Raw genomic sequence first — 24,412 nt, forward strand, 5'->3', positions numbered from 1 at the left:
TGTAACGTCTCGTGGTCAGCGACCATATTCTCTTTGTCTTTGCTAAATATACATAATATTACTAAATATACTAAATATACATACATACATACATACATTAGTAACAGGGAATAATTATTATTCCCTGTTAACTGTTAAATTATTAGCATTATAATGCTATTATAGATGTTCTATTAATGTTTGTTGAATAAATGATTGAAAAGCATATTAGGTCTTTCCAAGGGGAAAAAAAAGTTCTCTCTCTCTAGTGCCAGGTTTATAATTTATTTTTAACACAAAGAAATATTTCCTTTAAAGTCCTAAAAGATTCCGGAATCTTCACATGACCATGTCTTTTTACCCCTTCTTTAGAAATAATATATTTTTGATTCATCCTTAGTCTAATTACTTTAATAATTGCTGCTCTTATATTCAGAGAAGGAAAGCAGCACTATAATTAAAACATACATTAAAGCATATATTTATTTGGTCTTCAGTTAATATTGGTGAATTTATATAGGCATAGATATATTTGGGTGGCTTCCCCTCCTCTTCCTCCTCTTTCTCCTCATTATTATTATCACTTTAATGAATTTACTGAAGCAATAACTCCATATTAATTATTAAAAAAAAACACATTATAGCCAGAGAGACACAAGATGAGGCAAAATCTAACTGATCAGCACCATCTTTAGTATTGTTGCCAAAGACATGAATATATAAAATTTAATGACATATAATTAGTACGATTAAGCTTTGGTCATAGACTTTTCTCATTTAACAGCTGAGGACCCTGAGTTCCAAGGTTAGGTGAACTTTCCTAAAGCTCATGGGTATCTCTTCCCAGGGCAGAGCCTGGAGTCCAGTTTCCAGACTTCCCTGAGGGATTGACCTTGGGGATTGAAATGGGTGACCCCGAGTGGGTGAAATGTGTGAAGACTGAATTTCAGAAAGTAGCGTTGTCTTTGGGATGGAATATAGCTTACATTTTAGAGGGCATACATGATTTTGTGTTTGACCTAAGTATGTTAATTCCCGTTCCTTTACACATTTTATTTAGGATACATCATGGTTTCCAGCATGAATTCCCTCCACAGTGTCTGTGGCCAAACTACTCTTAACGCTTATTGAATGAACGCTTTGACCATGAGATCTATCCATGGCTAAACATGCTGCATATCTTTTGGAAATAATTTAGCTATAATTTTAGTATGGCTATTTTTTTAACTTGAAAAAACATCTGAATTCTTCAAATTGAAAACAAATTAAAAAATGCAAAACAGTAATGCGTGACTAAAATAGCTGGATAAACCCCTCCTGGGCACTATGCTGGAACTATCATTACTACCAAGGAAAAGTGTGTCGTTTTGTGTTTGATTAATCAGTACACAGGAGGCCAGTTAATTCCCTATCTTTTTGGCTTTCTACCTTTCACTCTTGGATTCCAAAAGCAAGAATAAGCCTGTTTTGGAATTAATTCTTTTATTTGTAATTCAAGGGAATTTAAGGAGCCTGAAATACGTATCTCCAAACAAAAAGGAAAGTTCTGCCTCAGGTCTCCCCAGTTGCTGGCCTAGCACTAAGGGGCAACTTGTAACTGGATTCCCCTTTTCTTGCCCTCTCCCCTGCCTCCCATTGTTAGTTCTAAAACCTGAGAGACTCCTGTCATGTGACTCTTAGGCTGGGTTCTGCTTTCTATCCACTCCCCTCCCTTGTACCTCCCCACTCCAGCCCTCAATTTCTGGTTTGTTTAACCACAGTTTAGTTTTCTCTGACCTTAGAATTGGTGTAAATGGAGTCATACAGTGTCAGGCTTCTTCCACTTAAGATATTTAAAAAAATTAATATGTAATTGACATATAACCTTTTATTAGTTTAGACGTACAACATAATAATTTGGTGTGTGTATGTATTGTGAAATGATTACTGCAGTTAAGTCTAGATAACATCCATCACCACATGTAATTATTGGATGAGAACTTTAAGATCTACTGTCTTGGTAACGTTCACACATGCAGTACAGTATTGTTAACTATAATCGCCATGCTGGACATTGTACCTTCAGGACATATTTTCTTATAACTGGAAGTATGTACCTTTTGACTCCCTTCACCCATTGCACTCATGCCCCATCTTCCACCTCTGGCAACCCACCACTCTGTTCTCTGTACCTATGAGCTCAGTTTGTTTTAGATTCCACAGATAAGTGAGATCTTACAGTATTTGTCTTTCTCAGATTTATTTCAGTTAGCACAGTGTTGTCAAGGTCCATCCATATTGTGGCAAATGACAGGATTTCGTTCTTTTTTTATAGCTGAACAATATTCTGTTGTATATATTTTTGAGATCCAGCCTTGTTGCTATATCAGCAGCTCATCATGTTTATTAATGAGTAGTACTCCATTGTTTGAATATGCCCCATTTTTATTTATGCATTCTCCTGTTACATGGTAAGCATTTTTGTCTAAACCTAATTTCTGGCTCTATTTTATGTCCCTACCATTGTTTTCCCTTTTGTCGCCCCTGCTCATTGTCCTTAAAGAATGTGTCTGTCCATTTTAGTTGATTTTCTTGGGGTATGGTAACCTCTGCATACCCAGTTCTTCAGCTGAGCAAAGCTTTGTTTTGTATTATCTTTGATCGTTGCTTGTATTCCACTAATTTTCTCTTCCTCTTCAGTACACCCATCATCCGTTAATTGATAGGCCCTTCTCTGGTCCTCCATGACTACTTGCTTTTTCCTCATTTTTATTTCTTTATACCCTTCCTCTGTATTGAGAGATGGCTGTTCAATTCTTTCATGCTTTGCATCACTCATTTCCTGCAGCATCAAATGTGCTTTTTATTGCTGCCAACATGGAGTTTAATTTTGTATTCGTGTTTTCATTTTTAGTGAAATCCTTCTTCACTTCTTTTTATAATTCTTTATATTTGTATATTATTATTTATGTCATTATTTTTGTATTGTATTTTCAGCTGTTCATTTTATTCTGTTGTCTTTACATAGAGGAGATGTTTACTTACACTTTCTTGAATATGTCAAACCATTTCCTGAAAGTCGATTTTTCATGATACCATAGAAAATATTCAGAAAGACTCTGAGAAAAGAATTTCCCCTTATAATATGCTTTTTAATCAGTCCCATGTTGTTTTTTCTTTCTTTCTTTCCTTCCTTCCTTCCTTCCTTCCTATCCTCAGACAAGTGGGCTCTGTGCAGAGCCAGATGGGTTGAGCGGATGGTCATTTTGTTCTATTTGTTAAAATTTTTGATCCTTTTTCTCAGTCTTCAGCCGTAGGGCCCACTGTAGGTCCCAGGTCCCGCAGATGGCGACTCTGCCTGCCTGGACTCTGTGGCCCTTACTTCTCTCTTCTACCCCTTTGCTATTTCTACAATGTTAGGCAGTCTAATTCCCACATGCGAAGCCACTGTTCTTGCTCTTCTCTTTCTTCAGGAAGTGCTTCTCGGAAAGCCCTCTGGTATTATCTGCCCCCTTGACTCTCTGCCCATTTGTTTTCTGAGCTTTGTTGCATTTCTGTGGTCATGAGAAGACAGAGGTAGTGGGACAGTGGATGGGAGTCCCGGGGAGACAGGTTTCTGCTTAGTCTAACAAGGGCTCCTCAGCGGCACACACTTCTGTGTGGGTTTCTGGTGGGCAAATACTCGGGGTCTGTGAGAGAATGGACAAACTGTGGCAGCCACAGCAAGTATCTTAACTGTGCTCACAAGGCTGTTAGCTTAAAGTGAGGTGTAGGTATGCCGGAAGGGAAAAACTGGGGACGTGTCTGCTTCTCCCCCAGCACCAGCTGCTTTGTGAAGACTGACAGTTCATTGTAGATTTGGGTTTAGGTTGTTTTTCAGTCTTAGTTTTCAATGAGATTCAGACTTTTTTTTGTTTTGTTCTGTTTTGCTTTTGATCCTTTGCAGCACCTTCACTGATATTTAGTAATAAGTTGAGAGGACATTCCTCAGAGCTACCAGCCAAGTGTCGTTCTGAGAAAGACTCTTGACCTTACATTTTAAATGGTGACTTTCATGCCTGGGGTTACATATTATAGACACCAACGGATTCATATTAAAATAGTAAAAATCAAGTGAACAACTCATTATTTAGAGAAAAACACCTTACTCATAAGTCTGTTGCTTTACAAATTATGAACTAGTTGTTTCAGTACAATGCAGACATCTTTTTGGGACTGTGTCATCAGGCGGGAGTCGGGAGGTATGGATTCTGGCCAGCTGGAAATGTGCGGGCCAACACTCAGCATATCCAGAGCTCATCCATCTTTGTTGGAATGACCCCCAAACCCCACAACACTCATGCATTAACCCTCATATCTGATACAGATATCTGATAGATAGCTCTTCTTTTGCTTGATTTTTCTTTTCTTGTGTATATAGCATGTGGAACATGATCTTGAATCGTTGTTACAAAGACTCTCCTTTGGTCTAATTTTAAAAATTGAGTTATTGATGAATAGCAGATTTTGTGGTGGGCAACATGATGAATTCTCTTGAAGGCTTCCTCGGAGGATGTGAGATTGTCAGCTCTCACTTGTTCAAAGATGTCAACTGTTCTAATATAAACAAAAGCAATAAACATGGCATTTTAGCTCATGTCTCCTGCAATTAGAGTTTGAAAGTAATGTTTTAAATTGTACTATTTGGTAATGGTTTCTTTCTTAGGTTTTTTTTTTTTAATATTGAATTTAGTTAAGGATACAATAGTGAACCGAATTAAAGATCATTGGTCTTGTTAATGCGCTTTTCATAGAGATTCAAAACTGGTTTTGTTTTGTTTTTTAGCTTAATCCTGATTATCGAGATGCTCAAAATGAAGGAAAAAATGTGGTGAGTGAAATTGTTTTTTCCCCAACAAACTCCAAATATATTGTTTATATTTTATATGAACAAATTGAGAAGTTAATAGAAAATTTGAAGACTAGGGATTCTGAGAGAGATTCTCAGACTAGAGGCTATGGATCACAGATAAAAAGTAAAAGATGACATGGCTTACATTATAAAAAGATGTCCAGTAATGGGTATTTAGGGAGATTTCTAGCACCTTGGAGGCCATTTATGATAGAGCACTGAAGGCAGTGGGCATCTGGGAGATATGGTGGCTCTAGGTTTAGTTTTCAGAGTGCATAGAAGTTAGGAAGGAGAAATTGAATTATGGTATGATATTAAAAGAGGACAACAGGACAATCCTTTCCGATTGAAAATAATTTGGGTTCTGTTTATGGGGAGAAATTGAGGCATCAAACAATTGTATGACTGATTTTTCTGATATTCTAAAGCATGCTATTCAGAAAATCTCAATCTTATTTTAAAGCCAACTTTCATTAAGATATTTATTATTATTCAGTCTGATCTTTTAAATATTATTATTTCAGTTGTTTGTAAAGAAGATGACTGTCTGACAACAACATGACTTAATTCAATAGAAAATTCTGAAACTGAGGATATTTGATGTAATACAGACAAAAGCTGGTTGATGGGCTGGATTTATATACATATCTATATATCTACATATTTTAGCAATTTAGCTAGATATTTTAATGTAAAATAGACACAGTCTGTAATTTAATTTTCTTAGGAGTTTAGCAGTCTCTTTTGGAATTGCTAAGAATTATTACTGCATCGTCCAAAATTCTACCCTTTGACAGAATGGGTTGGACTATTTAATTGAAATGACTTCTGTCTTTGCATTGGCTCTCAGCTTTATGTTTTATGAGGATATTGATATGGGGGAGGTGAATCAAATCAGAATTTCTGGACCTGAGTCAATCCTGTTTGACTTCTTTCTCCATCTATCAGGTTTACAATAGAAATAAAGCTGAAGTATCAAGTCATTGGCCCAATGAAAACTTTAATTTGTATCAAAATGTCCCTAAACACAGTAGTAGGCTTGTTAGATCAGTTGGATCACTCATTTCTAATTCAATTTTATGTCCCTGTGGGGACTCTTCTCTCCTCGGTTTTCAAATAACTAGCCCAGGATTGTTGTGTTCTTATTTTCCTTTGATTTAGAAAAATGCCATCTGTAACCATGTTTAAAAGCTGAGTCTTTGGTTCTTGCTATAAGCTGATCAATGGTCTCTGGCCAAAGACCACCAGGAACACACCTGTTCTTAAACAAGTGGAATTAATTACACATTGCACTTACACCCCTGGGAACTGTGGGGCCTCTCAGAGGGTGTTAGAAAGAAACTGTGGTAGGATTTGGGCTTGTATAAGATGGTTTTGGGGAGGATTTAAGGCAGGGGGGCTTACTGTAGATAGGAATGAATGCTGTCAGGAAGAGGAAGTATCTTAATACAGTTTATCTATAGGGAGGGCAAAAGATGAGAGCCAGGCTAAGGTTCTAAGTGCTAAAGAAGCAGCACTCATTTTAGGGGAGAGGGATCTTAGATAATTTTTATGGCTTGGACAACCTCCACATTTTGTTGGTGTTCAGACATGACTATGGAGCAGCTGTGTCTGATGTCAGTGTTCTGTGGAATCGTTCATGTTCACGGGAGGACAGTGTGGCCCATCCGTGAGCTTCGGGGTGCCCTTGGCCACACTGAGCCTGCCTGGTCATACCAGGCCAACCATCGGATGTCAGGGGTTGCTTTTTCTCTTTCTCGAGGTCTTTATTTATGATATTCTACATGACTTCTGCGTTGTATAGAACCAGGGGAGTTCTACTTCTTGCACCACCATTGACTTGTGTGGCCTTGGACATGTCAGATAGCCTTCCTGAGACTCCACTTCCTACCCGAATGATGGGATGAGGATGTTTGCCCTGTGTTCGTCACCTATATGCCATGAGGTTAACATTCAATCAGATAAAAGGAAACTTTGAATAAAAGATGTTGGTAGGCTAAAAATGTATGTTGTTTCTGTTAGAAGGGCATCACCCCAAAGCTTCAAATTGTGCAATTGAATTACATCTCTTTGCTTACGTCCTTCCAGCTACATACTATTTGGTGATGCTGCTGATGCTTCTGGGCAGAACTGAGTGGGAGAGAGAGAGTAGGAAGGTTTATGAAGCAGCACAGGGAATATAAGTAAAGAATCCATGAAGTTTGCTGTTTGTGTCCATCGAGCTTTTAGTTAGACTTCTTTCCTTTATGTCCTGAAATACAAGTTCTTCATCCACCTCTAAAAGTGAGAAAGAGCACTCTTCTGTGAGGCTGTTGTTACCAGCAGTACTTTAATTGCATATAACACAGGTGGGTCTGCTTTGCCTTAGAAGTTTATGGCTGGATCTCATCTGCCATCTCAGAGGGAGATCCAATTGGAGACATTTGATTTCATTTTTTTTTCCCTATCCTTAATCCCTAGCTTGAAAGTAAATAAAACTGAAAATATGGAACAGTAAAGCTAACAATATGGCTTCTTATTTTATAGACCATTTGCCACCTAGCAATAATTATGTTTCTGTCTAAAAAAGAAAACAAAGGAGCAGTTAGAGCTTAGCCTGTGAAAAGTGAAATCAATTTCCCCAAACAGAATGCTATCTCACCTCAGATCTGGGTTTCAGTAACACTGAGTTCACTGTGACCATGCTAATTATTTTTCTTTCCAAATTTTCCTTTATGTTGTCTATTTAATATCCAGTTAATATTTTTCCTGTAATTTAGAAACCTTTATCAAAATGTTGCCTTCCAGTTTTGAAGTCTCAAAGGTCAATGCATGGTGCTAGTGAAATGAGGCGGTGTGTGTCAGAGCTCCCATTAAGACCCAAATTGCTGTATTTATTCTACAAAGGAGCCTATTATTTCCAATCTTACAAATGTACAGCATCCACAGGGACCGTGTAAACATTGGAACTGTGTCAAGCCCAGCTGGGAACCTGACAGTCATTAGTTTTCTTCTCCTTGAAAGGCTGCATCTTTTCAAATGGCTCTTTGAAGAGGATTTTTTTTTTTTTTGGAATAACACCACCCATTTTCACATTACCATATTGATGTGGAATGTGATCGGATTTTTCAAGGGAGTGTCTTTGTCTATGCTGGGGATTCTCAAGCTCAGCAATACCGATAGATTGGCCCAGAGAATTCTTTTTTGTGGGGTGCTGTCCTTGGCACTGTCGGAGGTCTAGCACATCCATGGACTCTGCTCACTGGATGCCAGTTGTTGTCCACTCTGCTCTCAGTTGCGGCAACTAAAAATGCATCTGGAAATTGCCAAAGGCCCCCCCCTGGGGTCCAGACTCTCTGCCCGTTGAGAACCACCAGTCTTTGTGTATAGACATACATAAATAGCAGTGTTCTAGGAACCATGATACTTGGCTGAAATGTACTGGAAGATTCTATTTTATAGACTTTTTTGGGGGAGAGTGGTGGTGGGGGACCAGATTTTGAACAAAGACCCCCAAATTTCCTTGAGTTTATATTCATGAGTGGTAAGGTGATAAGGAAAAGAACGGGGAAAGGGTCATAGTAGGAATGAGTTTAAGAGTAACAGAATCCTGGGCGCCTGGGTGGCTCAGTCCTTAAGCGTCTGCTTTCGGCTCAGGTCATGATCCCAGGGTCCTGGGATCAAGCCCCGCATCGGGCTCCCTGCTCGGCGGGAAGCCTGCTTCTCCCTCTCCCACTCCCCCTGCTTGTATTCCCTCTCTCGCTGTGTCTCTGTCAAATAAATAAATAAAATCTTAAAAAAAAAAAAAAAAGAATAACAGAATCGTAAGGAACCAGGCAAGAGAAGAAGCGTCTGCAGCTTTAAATGGCAGGGTTATGTCTGTTACATAAAGTCAGCCGTGAGAGCCCTGGAGAGTCTGACCAAAAACACAGATGCCTGCACGTCATGATGCTGCCTTGCTGTGGCCGCCCGCGGGTCTGCATCAGCCCCGAAAATGCATATACGTTCTTTCTTACAGAATGTCTCTGGCTCCCAGCAACAGAATTGCAACGTGATGTCTCTGCTAAAAATTCGATGACTCACCAATGAGTCAACAGAGAAGGTGTTACAGGAGGCTAAGGGCTGTGCCTCCACCAGCAGGGCCCAGGACAGGCGGGAGAAGCGAGGAGAAGCCGGGAGAAGCGAGGAGAAGCCGGGAGAAGCCGGGAGAGCCATTCGTTTACTCGGCTGTTTCTTCATAAGGGGATTTTTGACTTGTATAACCCGAGAGGCTGTGTGCCTTTGCTTCTAAGAGAAAACGCCAGTTTTATAAGAGCCCAGCAGACTAGGTTAACATTCTGAGGCACTGCATTCCCTAAGTGGAGGGTTTTGGATAGCTAGCTGATATTAAATCTAACACCTGCTTAAGCTTTCTTGGACCTTAAATGTATTTTCAAGATGCGAGAAGGGAGGGCATTTCGCTTCTGTAATTCTGTGTGTCTTGTTTGTTTGTTTGTTTGTTTGTTTTTTTAGTTTTTGTGTGTGTCTTGTTTCTTACTTAAAAAAAAAGATACGGGTTTACAAACAAAAGCCACAGGCACACAATTTTGAACAGAACTGCCTTCATGTTATAGGAATACAATATTGGTTTTTCTTATGGATTGAAGCTTGATCCATACATTTAAAAATTATATATTTATATATATATAAATATATATTTATATATTTATAACTCATCATTCATGTTTTATTGTTCACAAATTTTGAGGGGCTGTCTTGAAATTTACTGTGGAACTGTTTATGAAGGGGAGTTTGTTAAGCAAATTAGCGGAGTATAAGAGATTAAAAGCAAAATGTATAGCACTGCTTTAAAAAACTGCAAAAGATGTTAGAAACTCTTTTCACCCATAAATAATTGTTATACTATTTATGAATGGAATTTATCTGTTCATTAAATCTTCTTCCTCCCCCTCCTCCCCCGGGGACCTAAGCAAATTATTTAGGGGTGTAGTGGTACATTCCACTTATCCTACGTAATTAAAATTAAACCATAGGTCTTAAATAGTATGAGTAATTCAGAGTGACCTCTTTTAATTAGCCCTAATAAACGAGGTTTCTTTCTATGTTTGGAAAAGAATGTTATTGTTCATTATAAGAGTGTCAAAACAGAGAGGTTCCTGACTACTTTAGTTGGGAACCCATGTATTACCAAAGGGAGTGAAGTAGGAGGACAATCTAGGATCCTGGATCTGCTTTCTCTTTATAAGGCTAGAAAATTTATTTTATGAGCATTTCAAAAGGAGAGTATATACAGTAGGATTGACTTGTACTAAATGAACTCACAAGTGACTGATGTATAAACCACAATGCCAACTTTCAATTGCTAAGTAAATCTAAATTGTTGGGTTAGTTAGTGCATTTTCCTTGAAGTAAAATCTATAGGAAAAGATGTTATAATTAGAAGATTTGTGTGCGGGAGGCTCAGGAAAGTAGATGGCACATATTCTTTTTAGGGATATGGTGTTCCTCCGAAAAGACCAGAATATTAATTTTTTGCATCTGCACTAGCAATGATGAGAGAAACTGCCAAATCCTGCTCACCGAATCTCTATTTATTTAGGTTACATGTTCATCTCTGTTAATAAAGCCTTTCTTCAAACATGGTTCAATATAATTGATTAAATTTTATTTTCCTTAATTAAAGTCATATTTTATTTGTGCCTTTCTAATAATCCACTGAAGCCACTTGTTCTCAAATCCCTTTGCCTACCTATTTGAAAAATCCTTTGGGTTATTTCTACAATTGACTGATCTTGTCCATTATTTCTGTGTTCCTATGTTATGAAGGAGTCTTCTCTCACATGTATTAATTAATATTAATTATGTTGGTGGTTCTTTCTTTTGGCTGCAGTAGCACTGTAGAGTCTAAAAACCAGTTCTTTTATGGTATTTCTTTGTGACTGTAATTCTTCTGGTCTGTTTCTCCTCAAGTTTTCATCTTATGAGGATTATAACAAAAGCAAACTTCCTCTTCTTTCTTTCAGAATTATCACTTCCTCTTCTTCTTTTTATTTATTTATTTATTTATTTATTTATTTATTTGAGAGAGAGAGAATGAGAGAGAGAGAACACATGAGAGGGGATAGGGTCAGAGGACGAAGCAGACTCCCTGCCGAGCAGGGAGCCTGATGCGGGACTCGATCCAGGGACTCCAGGATCCTGACCTGAGCCGAAGGCAGTCGCCCAACCAACTGAGCCACCCAGGCGCCCTATCACTTCCTCTTCTTAAACCTTCTCCTTCCTCCTCTCTTGGTTTTCTTCTTCATCATAGTCATTATCATTTTCAATATCAGATGGCACCACCATTTTTACCATTGAGAAGGAATTCCTAGTTGCAAATGGTATTCTCCTGGGCCCCGTATAAGAGGATTCTATAGAACTTCTTGAGGCTTTCTTGGCGTTAGCTATTTGCACCCAGGCAGAAGTGTGGTTCTTGCGTCACCATTATGTTCCAGGCAAAATGCTTCTTTGCCATCCATATCTTAGTATAACCCCTGAATTTTCATATCGACCTACATGGCAGACATCAATGAAACAGCATCCTTTGGAGTTAGTTTGTTTGTTCATTTGTTCCTTCCTTCCTTCCTACCTTCCTTTCTTCCTTCCACAAGAAGAAAGCCTAAATCCATTAACAGTCACTTGCCCTCCTCCCCTCCCCCAGGCCCTGGCAGACATGAATCTATTCTCTCTAAGGATTTGCCTATTCTGGACATTTCGTATATGGGCTTATAGAATATGTGGACTTCTGTGTCTGACTTCTTTCACTTAGCATAATGTTTTCAAAGTTCATGCATATGCTATAGCATGTATCTGTACTTCATTCCTTTTTATGACCAGATAATATTCCATTATGTGCATATACTGCATTTTGTTAATCCATTCATTATTTGATGGGCATTTGGATTGTGTCCACATCTTGGCTTTTATAAATGCTGCTGTGAACATCCATGGATGAGTTTTGGTGTGGAAATATATTTTCATTTTTCTTGGATAGGTACCTAGACTCAGAATTGTTGGTCATATGTTTAACATTCTGACAAACTGCCAGACTTTTCTGAAATGGCCACACCATTTTATGTTCCCCCAGCGATATATGACTGTTACAATTTCTCTGCATTCTCACTAACACTTGTTACTGTCTGTCTCTTTGGTTATAGCTGTCCTAGTTCATTTTACTAATTAGTAATGATGTTGACCATCTTTGCATGTGTTTATTGGCCATTTGACTATCTTCTAGGAGAAATGTCTCTTCAAATCTTTTGCTCAATTTTTAATTGGGTTGTCCTTATTATTGAGTTGTAAGTGTTCTTTATACCTTATCAGGTATATGACTTACAAATATTTTCTCTCATCCTGTTTTTTTTTTTTAAATAGACACTATTTTTAGGGCAGTTTTAGGTTCAGAGCAAAATTCAGTGGAAAGTACATGTTTCCATATACCCCTGCCACCACACAAGCACGACGTATCAACATTTGACACCAGAGTGGTACATCTGTTACACTGATTAACCTACTTAACATATAATTACCACCCCAAATCTGTAGTTTACATTAGAGTTCACTCTTGGCATTGTACGTTCTCTGAATTTTGATAAAAGTAGCCATCATTTGACATGCATCCATCATTATAATATCATACACAATAGTCTCACTGCTCTAAAAATCTTATGTGCTCTGTCTTTTCATTCCTTTTTCCCCTCTACTCCCTGGCAACCGTTGATCTTTTTATTGTCTTCACAGTTTTGCCTTTTTTGGAATGTCATATGGTTGGAATCATACAGTAGGTAGCCTTTTCAGACTGGCTTCTTTCACTTGGCAATATACATTTTAAGGTTCTGACGTGTCTTTGTAGCTTGATAGCTCATTTCTTTTTAGCACTGAATAATATTCCATTGTCTGGATGTCCCATAGTTTGTTTATCCATTTGCCTCCTGCAGGACATCTGGTTCCTTCCATGTTTTGGCAATGACAAGTAGAGCTGTTATAGACATCTATTTCCAAGTTTTTGTGTGCATATTTTGGTAGATACTAAGGAGCATGAGAGCTGGGTCATATGGTACAGTGTATGTTTTGTTTTGTGGGAAGCCACCAAACAGTCTTCCAATGTAGCTGTATCATTTTGCATTCCCACCAGCAATGAGTGAGTTTCTGTTGCACCACATCCTTGTCAGCATTTGGAGTCCTCGGTGTTTTGGATTTATTCATTCTAATAGGGGTGTGTGTGTGTGTGTGTGTGTGTGTGTGTGTGTGTGTGTGTGTGCGTGCGTGCGTGTGGTTAGCTCGTTGTGAGTGGCATCTCATTATGTAATTTGCAACTCCCTAATGACATGATACTGAGCATCTTTTCATATGTTTATTCGCCACCTGTATGTCTTTTTCAGTGAGATGTCTGTTCAGGTCTTTCACCCATTTTTAAATTGGGGAATTTGTTTTATTAATGCTGAAGTTTGAGAGTTCTTTGTATATTTTGGGTAACAGTCCTTTATTAGATAAGTATTTCTGCAAATATTTTCTCCTTGTTTGTCGCTTGTCTTTTCATTCTCTCGACAGTGTCTTTCACAGAGCAGAAGAAACTGGTTTTCATGAAAACCAATTTATTAGCTGTTTCTTTCAGGGGTGGTGTCCTTAGTGTTGTATTTCTCTTGTATACTCGTTTTTCTTCTAGAGTATCACATTCATTTCCCTTTCCTTTGCCCTGTTTCTACCTTTCCATTCCCTCTTTCCTTGAGGATCTTCCTCCTAATCCATTTTGAGGGTTGAAATGCAGGAAATAAACAGAACTGTACAAAGACTCTCCAAATTTCAGTAGGGAATAACTAAAATGAAACCAAATGTTTTCAAGACCCAGAAGAATAAATTCCAAATGATAGAATTTCACTTGAGTAGCTACTGTCAGAAATTTATTTGGGAAGAACTCTTAGCTCACAGATGGTCTTTAAAGACCCTTCCCAATCTCAAGATTCAGGAGCCTAATTTTATGTTACCTGAGCAGTCATCTCCCCCAACTCATTTGTCTGACCAGGCTACTCTTATTGGGTTATTTAAAGACATTTAGATTTTCTTTTCTCAGGATATGAGGGTGTTTTTGTCCCTCACAGATTTTGTCTTCAATTCAGACTTCATTCCCTCAACTCAGATCACTGTGAAAATTCATCTCATGACCCATGAAAATTTTTTCAGAAGCCCTAAGGAAGGTTCTTAGTTGTGAGTTCTTTCCTACCCTTTGAGGAGTAACTTAGTGAGTGTTGGAGGGCTCAGGCCAGGCCACTGGCTTTGGTTCACTTGGATTAAGGGGTGGCTAGTTGAATATGGGGTTGAGCATTCACTACCACAAACCACTGCTCCCTTCTCCTTCTTTCCTTCTCCTCCTTCCTTTTTCTCTCCTTTTTCCCTCTCTTCCCCTTTCCTCATCCTTCATCAACTGTAGGTAACTGCACTCATCTCTTTGTTTGAAGGAAATGATAATATTCATCTTCCTGTCTTTCAAATTTTTGTTGTAAGATTAGTGAGAACAGCAATGGCTTTGGTATCATGAGAAGCTTTGTGTAAATTGAAAAATATGGTTTGCTTACCGTTTCTGCATTTTTTTCCCTATATCTCTACATTCCCTTATAATATGCTGTAAGTTAGTTAAGTGTGCTTTTTTCCTGATCAATAAGTATAGTTTATACTTACTGATTAGAAACAACTATTATGGGGGTCAAACTACGTGGGGACAGTTTGCCAGACTTCTGCTTTCATTTAACTCTGAATTTTGGTCTCTGTAGAAGACAAAAGTCAAAGATGTCAGGAGCTACCAGTGCTTCTGGATTATGTGAGGCTTAGCACCTAACAGTCTTGCTCCTGCTTAGGAGCCCTGGGTGTTCCTTTGCCCATTCACAGTTCATTGGTGCTACCAATTTGCACACCATTTTCAGAAGACATCACAATGAAACCGCAAAGGAAATGATATTCCCGATCTTGGGATGGAACTTCAAGTGAATGTTTTGGAATGATTGGGTGTAATATCTCGTTGTCATAGTGGCCATTAAACACCTGCTTGTCGTTGGGGCATGGACTGCTTTCATCTACCTTTCAAACACTCCTTCTCTTCCCTTCTTCAATTCAACTTCTTGTGATGGTACAGTGACACTCTCTTTCTCTCTCTCTCTACTTCTTTCATTTAAAAATTTCATTTCTGGGGAGCCTGGGTGGCTCAGATGTTGGGTGTCTGCCTTCGGCTCAGGTCATGGTCCCGGGGTCCTGGGATCGAGCCCCACATCGGGCTCACTGCTCGGCAGGAAGCCTGCTTCTCCCTCTTCCACTCCTCCTGCTTGTGTTCGCACTCTTGCTGTGTCTCTCTCTGTCAAATAAATAAATAAAATCTTAAAAAAAAATAAAAATAAAAATTTCATTTCTTTCAATAAATATGTGTAAGTAATTATATTTATGTATGTAATTACCAATCTTATATTACTTTTGCTGTATCACTTTTTGGTTTCTTGTGCATCATATTCTTCCACAGGGATTGAGACTTGGTTCAAGTAAAAATATATAATTACCAATCTTATGTGGTTGCCAGCTTAAAATGGGGTGTTTCTCTCTCCCAATTATGTTCTCTCTCCCAATTATGTTCTGGGAGTTAGTCAGGAACTCTGAGACACTGCCATGTTGATTCTTGAATTTATGAAATCCAGATGATTCTACACACTATTTCTTCTCTCTGTTTTTTTAAATGTGGAATGATCAAAACTACTATGTAAATAGTTTTAAGTTTTAAGACAAGGTAAGGGAACACAACTATTATGACTGTTAGTGCTTTGATAATTTGCCCAGATCAAGCTGTCCCTCCAGGAGTGTGACTTATCACTATTGATAATAATTACCTTCAGGGCTGTCAGGCCTGACCTGCTTTCTCTGGATGACGTGAAACAGACATCTCCATGATCCAATGAAGAAATGATGGACAGATTTAAACCTTATCTCCTGATTAATTGGAGAATTTGATAAGAAACCTGCTAAAAGTAAATAACTTTGTACCTCCTCAATAGAGAGATGGAGATCTTCCAACTTCAAAGAAGAAACGCCAGGCCGGGGAGAAGATTATGTATACTTTAGTGTCAGTCCCACATGGAAATGACATTGCGTCCCTTTTTGAACTGGATGCCACAACTCTTCAGAGAGCTGACTGCCTGGTTCCAAGGAAAAAAAAAAAAAAAAAAAAAATATATATATATATATATGTACACACACACACATAAATATATTGTTTAGCCATATATACAATAAACAATATACAATATACAATAAATAATAAGATTTCTTTGAGTAATTATAATGGTAGGTAAGGAATTAACATATAATGTTAATAGAATTTTTGTGATATCAGAGGAGCAAGCATAAGTAAAGAACCACTGTGTAAAAATCATGCCTCTTTTGTGAGAAGATTCACATAGTTTGTTTTATTCTCATAAATAATTAAAATGTGCAGGATCAAAGAAATTCTGAAAAATTCATAAGAATTATTTATTCTTATTACTTGTAAGGCCTTTGGTTACTAACATGAAAAATGATCTAGGAGCATTTCTATCAATACTTATATCATTTATTTCTATTATGTCAAATTCCAGCTTTCTTTTATTCATTCATTTATCCATTCATCCATTTGTTCATTTATTTAGTCATTCAGCCAATAAATTTTATTGAACTTAACAGACATTGCCCTTGGCATTGGGAAGAGAACTGAACAAACTTAAATTCAAATGAGGCCATAAGGCAATAGACAAACATAAAATAGGAGGCCAGGTAATATAAATGCTTTAAAAAAAAAAATTGCAGAGAGAGTTATATTAGGTATGACTGTTCAGAAACAGCCTCTCTGATTTAGGACATTTGAGAAAAGACCTGAATGTTTTGAGAGATCAAGGCCTCCCCATCAGGAATGTTTCAAGCAGCAGGAACACGAAACAGAAAAATCTTAAAATTTATCAGGTGTGCTGAAGGACCAGCTAGGAAACCAATTGGACCTAAGTGAGTGATGGGTGAGAAAGTCGAACTGGTAATGAGGTAGCCAGGACTTACTGTCAGAGAATGTCTTACATTCTTTTGCTTGGATTCGATTATTTTAATTAAGCTCTTTTTGCCCCGCAACTGTCTATCTCCCAACAGTTGTGCTATGATGCACTATGATGCAGTCTCTAGGTGTTATCGAGGAGTCTTGCCCCTATCATTAGATCTAGTGGGATGATTCTAAATTGTCCTTGATAAGGCGCCTGGGTGGCTCATTCGTTAAGCATGTGCCTTCAGCTCAGGTCATGATCCCAGGGTCCTGGGATCGAGTCCCACATCGGGCTCCCTGCTCAGCGGGGAGCCTGCTTCTCCCTCTCCCACTCCCCCTGCTTGTGTTCCCTCTCTCGCTGTGTCTCTCTCTGTTAAATAAATAAATAAAATCTTTCAAAAAAAATAAATTGTCCTTGATAGAGCATTATTGTACTTGGCCTTGGGAAGATGGCAGTGGTTACACTGAAGGTACGTACAAGATGCAGACACCGTTGTAGGTGACTTCCAGGGAGCACTGCTGCATTAGCACTATCAAGAAACTTTGCTTCCCAAGGTGTTACCTGGTTATGCTCGTTCATGGGAAATGCTGCCCAGTCTTGGCTTTATATCAGCCGTCGCTCATGCTTTCCTGTTCCACTGTTATAAGCCTATAAAGAGATCCCATCCGAGGGTTTTCCCTGATCCAGGTTGCTGGCCTTCTCTTCTGAGTACTGGAATCTTCATCAATCCTTACTGTAACTTTAATCATTTTAGATTTTAACTCAGCAAAAATGGCGTCCCCCTTGACCTCTAACCAAGAAAGTTTACATAAGGAAATGATAAAAGAATCTCACTAGAGAGTGCACAGACCCATGATAAGTGGTTGATTAAAGGTAAATTTAGTGGCAAATGAGAGGTAAATTAGTGGTATATTTCTGATTATTTGTACAAGGATTGGTTTGTGCTATTTTATATTTTTGAAATTCAGTTTTTATTGTATCTACCTTTATGAAGGAGCAGAACCATGATGCTGAGTGACTCGCTCTTTCCCGGAGGCCCTTGTTTTATTTGGTTCTGTCTTATTGACCTTAATGCTTTTTACCTCATGTTATATGATTTATTGATGCCTTATATTTCCTACCTAACTCTCAGCAACTTGGAGGCACAGAACTTACCACAATGCTTTTGTTTGAACAGATATATTTACACATATTTGTTAAAGAAATGCTGATAATAAAAGATTCACTAAAATGATAATGTTTGAGTTGGATGAAGTTCTAGCTGTCCTTTCTCGGGTATTTCCTCACAGTTCACATACAGTTGATTCTTGTTTTCCCCAGGACATTGAATTAGCAAATACTGAGCCATTGTTCCTAGAAGAAATACGGGGTTAGGTTCCTGTGAGCCTCTGGTCACAATATTTTCATCAGTCAGTACCACATAACCTTGTGTTATGTGTATTTTTGTTTAAAGACACCTTATTTAATATGTACTGTTGATTCATTAACACCGAACTTACAGCCATCAGCACTATAACTCATGCCTGAATGAAGCTTATCTAACACGAGCATTTTCTCCATAAGGCACATTGCAGCCTTGTCCTTAGGATCACTGGACAGCACTTCAGCCCTATGCTTGGGACTGTTTTAAGCAGCAAGCTCATCAGCAAAAAGCACAGAAATGTGGAGAAACATGGTACTAACTAGACCATGAAAAGGACGCTTGTTTATAGTATGAGCAGAAACGAGAAGGCAGAGCATTGCCTTGTTCAGCCTCACTGGGAATGTGCACAGTGGGGACTCAAATTTTTTGCCACTCTGTCCATGTCCAAGAAGATTGCAAAAATGCCATGTAGATTTTGGGGTTACAAATCCATTTTAGTGAATAGGTGAATTCACAAGTACAGAATTGGCAAATAATGAAAATTGGCTGTACATACTTTTACATGCAGATGATTAAGCCGCAGAAGGGCCTATGATCAGACTCAGTGTTAGCTGAGGTGGCTACTCAGTCAGTGGTTCTCACATCGGCATTGCCTGGAGAGGCTGCTGAAAGACTCACTGTTGGCCCTACCTTCAGAGTTTCTGATTCAGAGAACTGGGATGAAGCCTCAGAATTTGCATTTCTTTTTTTTTTTTTTTTTTTAAGATTTATTTATTTACTCCAGAGAGAGAGAGAGAGACCATCTGAGAGAGCAGGGGAACAGAAGGGGTAGAGAGAGAGAAACCCAAGCAGACTCCATGCCAAAGCATGAAGCCTAACACAGGGCTAGATCTCATGACCTTGCGATCACGACCTCAGCCAAAACCAAGAGTTGGTACTTAACCGACTGTGCCACCCAGGCGCCCTGAATCTGCATTTCTAATAAGTTCCCAGGTGATGCTGATCCTGCTGGGCCGGGACCACACTTTGAGAACTACTGGTCTAGGTAATAATACCACATGCTTTGAAATAGTCTTTGACTCAGAACTTTTTCTTAAACTAGACTGATCTATACTTGAGTCAATTACTAGTCTGAAATACATTCATATCATTTATGAAACTGTTAAAATATGTTAATATGTAAGTATGCTAATTTTTTATAATCTATTTTTTGTGTTTTGCTTTTAGGAACTCATATGTCCGGTTGAGGCATTTATGTACCAACACATGGGTAACAAGTACTAGTATCCCCATAGACACAGATGAAGAGAGACCTGTTATGTTGAAGGTAAATGTTCTTGAGTGGTTTAATTTTTAGCCATATGTTGTGTGATTAGGATCAGGGGGTGATTGACATGGTGCTTACAATCCATCTTTACCAATATTAGAGATTGTTGCAATTAATTTCATCACGTATTCATTCTGCCAGTTGCTTAGGTCGCTGAACTAAGTGGCTTGGCTGCTGGAAGGCTGTGATTCTGGAGGATGCAGCACACATACCCAAGTCGTAGGAGCAGCATGTAGAAAGGGGGGGAAGATTTCAGGAGTACATTCTCTCTACTCTGTTGACACGGAAGTAAAGGGCAAGTGTGAGAGGATATGGTTCTAGGTGGGCTTTGGGAACAAGGCAGGAAATGGGCGTAGAAAATCTGTGTATCCCTACAGTCTTTCATAGTGGAAGATGCATGTGGGAATTATTGTGTGTGGTTGAGCTATTCCTGTCTTATATTTCTTAAACAGTATTAAGATGTGTTAGGACCTGAAAAATACTGCATAGTTACTTAAAAAAAACAACTGATCTGAATGGAAAAAACACATTGCAGATTGGAACTTGCCAAACAAAAGAAGATAAAGAAGCATTTGCCATTGTGTCTGTCCCGTTGTCTGAGGTCCGAGACTTAGACTTTGCCAATGATGCAAATAAAGTGCTGGCGACCACAGTTAAAAAGCTGGAAAATGGTACAATAACTCAGAATGAAAGGAGGTTAGTAACTTTTTAAATGGCTCTTAAATCATCAAGAGTCAGTTGTCAACTCTTGTGGTAAACCTCAAGTGAATGAATGACTCTAAGGGAATATTTAGAATGGTCTCCATAGCAGCACACCTGCTTCCGAATGAGCGGATCATGGTGAGTGAATGAAAATGGTGACATTAAAATCTGGTGGAATATTCACTTTTTCCATTTTAGCTTGGCTTGAAGACAGTTGTTTTTTTACTCGCCAATCTTTCCTTTTAAATGTTTCATAAATGACTTGCACTTCATTTAATATTTGGATTTAAGAGTTATAAAAGTCCTAAAAGAAGTTTTATGTTTTTGTATTCTTATTTATTCAAGACACATTGTCTGCTCCTGTACCACAAAATAAATATACTAGAAAACAATCTGCAAGGTATAGCACCCTGCCCTTATAACTCCCACAGAGAAACTGGATCCTCGATTCTTCAACTTTGGTTCTAGAGATAGTTGAGAAAGAGAATGCTACTGATAGCTGTCAATTATATCATTCCTACTTTGTGTTGGTACTGTAAATATATTTTATCTACTCCTTCAAATAGTCCTGAGATGAACATTATTCTCATTTTATGTAAGTGGGGGATTTGATCATGTGTGGTTTTAAAGCCTACATGTTTTCAGTGCACCAGAACACAAGCACTCTCTATATTTCCCTACTTGATGGTCTGCTACATACCTTTACATTTGAACAAGAAAAAGCTATTTGCCAATTTCCCAGGCATTCCTACATTGGAACTCTCATCACAGCTGGGGAGATGATAATTGGTATAAACACTTTGGAAAATAGTTTGACAGTAACTTGCAAAGTTAAAGCAATCACTCCTCATATAAGCAGAAGCATGCAATGTGTGTTCTGGGACTAGCTCATTTCACATAGTGTAATGTCTTCTAGGTTCACCCATGTTGTCGCATGTGACAGGATTTCCTTCTTTTTTAAAGCTGAATAACATTCCAATGTATATGTGGGAAGGGGGGAATGAAGAGTTCTTGTTTAATAGGTATAAACTTTCATTTATACAAGGTAATCTGTTGTACGACATTGTACCTGTAATTAACAATACTGTATTGTGCGCTTAAACATTTGTTAAGAGGGTAGATATCATAAGCGTTCTTCCACACACACACGCACACATACACACACTCCGTGACTCACCAATTCTTCTCCTAGGCTGCACATTTTTGAACATCTGTCCAAAAGAAGCCCCTACATGTATGCACCAGGACACATGTTTAAGAATGTTCAGCCTTATTATCAACAACCCCATACTTAAAAATACATCCAATGTTCATCACCAGTTGAATAGGTGAATACAATTTTGGTAAGTTCATGTGATGGACTATAGTATAGCAATGACAATAAATGAACTACATCTATGTGTAACAACATGGATAAATCCAGTAAACTTCAGATTGAGCAAGAATTAGACACAGTTACATTCACTGTGATACTATTTGTACAGTTCAAAAGCGAGCAAAATCAAATTCTATTTCTTTGGAGTGCTTAACTGCACTCCAAAGAAATAGAATGGCAGAACTCTAAAGAAATGCAAGAAAATAATTGTCACAAAAATCAGGATGGTGTTCCCCTTAGAGGGAAAAGATTCAAGGAGGCTTCTGCTGTGTTCCATTTCCTGCTCTGGGTGGTGGCTTTATGGGGTCCCCTTAGAAGTATTCCACAACTAAACATTTATGTTTTATGAACTTTTAGATGTATCTTATAATACAAAGGAACAAAAATGCAACTTGCCTTTTCCCACCCCTATCTGTAGAAAAACATCACAAATAGGCAAACAAATGGAATAGCTGTTTCTCAGCTTACTTTCTGTTCTTACCTCTGTTTTGCCTCTCACAAACGTGAATTTGAAAATAATTATTGTATATCCAATTGTACCCCAAACCTTGTTGGAGAAAATAAATGAAGGCCAGAAGCTGAAACAACAGCCCTGCTCTTCTGGACTATAGACAATTAGATATCTGAGCTGGATCACAACGTGTGATGGAATCCAATGTGCAAATAGCACTTTTTATCTGCCTGTTATTTGTCAATGCTTCCTTTGGATGAATCCATTTCTTCGTCTCTGTCACTCACATATGCACAGAAATTTACTCAGCCTCACTTAAAAACTCTCCCTTGCTAACAGTAAGGTGTTTCTTGAAGAAAAGGACAAGTGAAGAGCAGATACGAGCCCTCCCCCATTGCTAGTTGTAACCCCGAGCAAGTTGTTTGTCACTTTCTGCCAGAGAGAATCTTGACCCTCTCATGATTCTTAAAGGATGGTATGCTGGACCCAGGGCTGACCAGGGTTCATGCATTTTTGTTTCTCCTGTTTCTTTCCCCATGTTTTAGAGTGAGAAACATCAAAGTGAAGAGAAATATGCCTGAGAAATACGAAGTTGCAATTATTGATCTTCATTTAGTAATTTTAGGAAAGTCATCTCCCATCAAAATTCATTCAAAGCTGCCTGTCAGTACAGTGGAACTTATTGGCATACTTGAATGCATTTACGTTATTTTCTCTGTTTTAGAATTCAGTATAAAATTCTTTCTGAAAATACCTAACAACTCTGACTTTTTTCTCCTCTGGAGAATGAGGTTATTATTAGATCATCTTTTACTCAAAACCAGAAAGAATGAGACAAGGTCAGAGGGAAGGCGTTAGAATATTGCAGATCTAGCTCAAAATGTGTTGTTTGAATTCTCTCTCCTGGCTCCCCCTCTGCTCGCCCCAGGAATGGCCTCTGGAGGCGCAAGCTCCTATGCTATGCTCCAAGATCCTCAACCTCAGATATTTTTCAGTGGAATTTTCTGATCTTACTGTGCATAGTTGCACCAACAAAATAGAGAGTGTTGGGAACATATTAGGGGGTGGGAGAGGAGGTAGAATGAATGGGGGTTAACTGCTGTTCAGAGCTGGAAGAAGTGATGCATGCAATCATAAACCAGAATTTCTGCACCATGTTTTACCTCTGAGGGTCCAGAGAAAGATATGGGCTTCCTCAGCAGCATTTATAGTTCAGAGCTGTAATTAATTCATGTTTCATGAACTCCTGGTATATGCCAGGCACAGGGACATGCAGCATGCACACACACTCATAATGAGGTAGTGAACAGCGCAGACTATGGCCATGTTTTTATGCAGTTTACTGGTTTGAGGTTGGTTCTAATTCCTTGAGATAGAAACTCAGGATCTAGAATAGTGGTCATCTCACATGGAATCACCAGTTTGTTCATTTGTTTTTTTCAGATCAGATATCCTTGTAATTCAAAGTTAATATCTTCCTTAGCAACGTCATTTTTCCTTAAATTTTATTTGCCTGGTAGTACTATTGCTACAGTAGCTATCTTTTGTTGAGTATTTGTCGAAAGCCTCTTTTCGAATATCAGCTTATTTCAGATTTCCTGGTCATTTTGTTTTAGTAATGTCTCTCGTGAGCGGCAGAGAGCTAGATTTTATTTTTATTTTTTTATTCTTTTTAAATTTTTTTTAAAAGGTTTTATTTATTTATTTGACAGAGAGAGAGAGAGGGAACACAAGCAGGGGGAGGTAGGAGAGGGAGAAGCAGGCTTTCCGCAGATCAGGAAGCCCGATGCGGGGCTCGATCCCAGGACCCTGGATCATGACCGGAGCCAAAGGCAGACGCTTAACAACTGAGCCATCCAGGTGCCCCATATTTTTTAATTTTTTTAAAGATTTATTTATTCATTTGAGAGAGAGAGAGAAAGAGAGGGAGTGAGTGCACGGTGGGGGAAGGGGCAGAGGAAAATGGAGAGAGAGAGAGAATCCCAAGCAGACTCCCCGCTGAGCACAGAGCCCAATGTGGGGCTCCATCTTATGACCCTGAGATGATGACCTGAGCTGAATTCAAGAGTTGGATGCTCAATTGACCTCCAGGCACCCCCAGAGAGCTAGATTTTAAAAATCTAATCTGATCCCTTTCTTTTCTCCTTCTAGGTGGGCAATTTGTTCTTTCAGTCCTCAGATTGATTTCTTGGGTCTTCAGAATGATTTGGTACTGATCTAGATGTGTTCAAGGGATAAGACAAGCATAGGGTCCCCCTACTACTCCACCATTTTAACTCCTCACCTAAT

At 38.6% G+C, this 24,412-nt stretch overlaps 1 protein-coding gene across 1 annotated transcript in view; it reads left to right on the forward strand.

Moving 5' to 3' along the window:
• ITPR2 (inositol 1,4,5-trisphosphate receptor type 2) overlaps positions 1–24,412 on the forward strand; it is a 482,328-nt gene that overhangs the window by 113,505 nt on the left and 344,411 nt on the right. Inside the window, exons 10-13 of the mRNA XM_044915443.1 lie at positions 4,784–4,828; positions 15,898–16,046; positions 19,493–19,595; positions 20,131–20,291. Of these exons, the coding sequence (XP_044771378.1) occupies positions 4,784–4,828; positions 15,898–16,046; positions 19,493–19,595; positions 20,131–20,291 (458 nt within the window). The remainder of the gene's footprint in view (positions 1–4,783; positions 4,829–15,897; positions 16,047–19,492; positions 19,596–20,130; positions 20,292–24,412) is intronic.

The sequence above is a fragment of the Neomonachus schauinslandi genome, chromosome 5 (assembly GCF_002201575.2).
Source record: "Neomonachus schauinslandi chromosome 5, ASM220157v2, whole genome shotgun sequence".
Taxonomy (NCBI): Eukaryota; Metazoa; Chordata; class Mammalia; order Carnivora; family Phocidae; genus Neomonachus; species Neomonachus schauinslandi.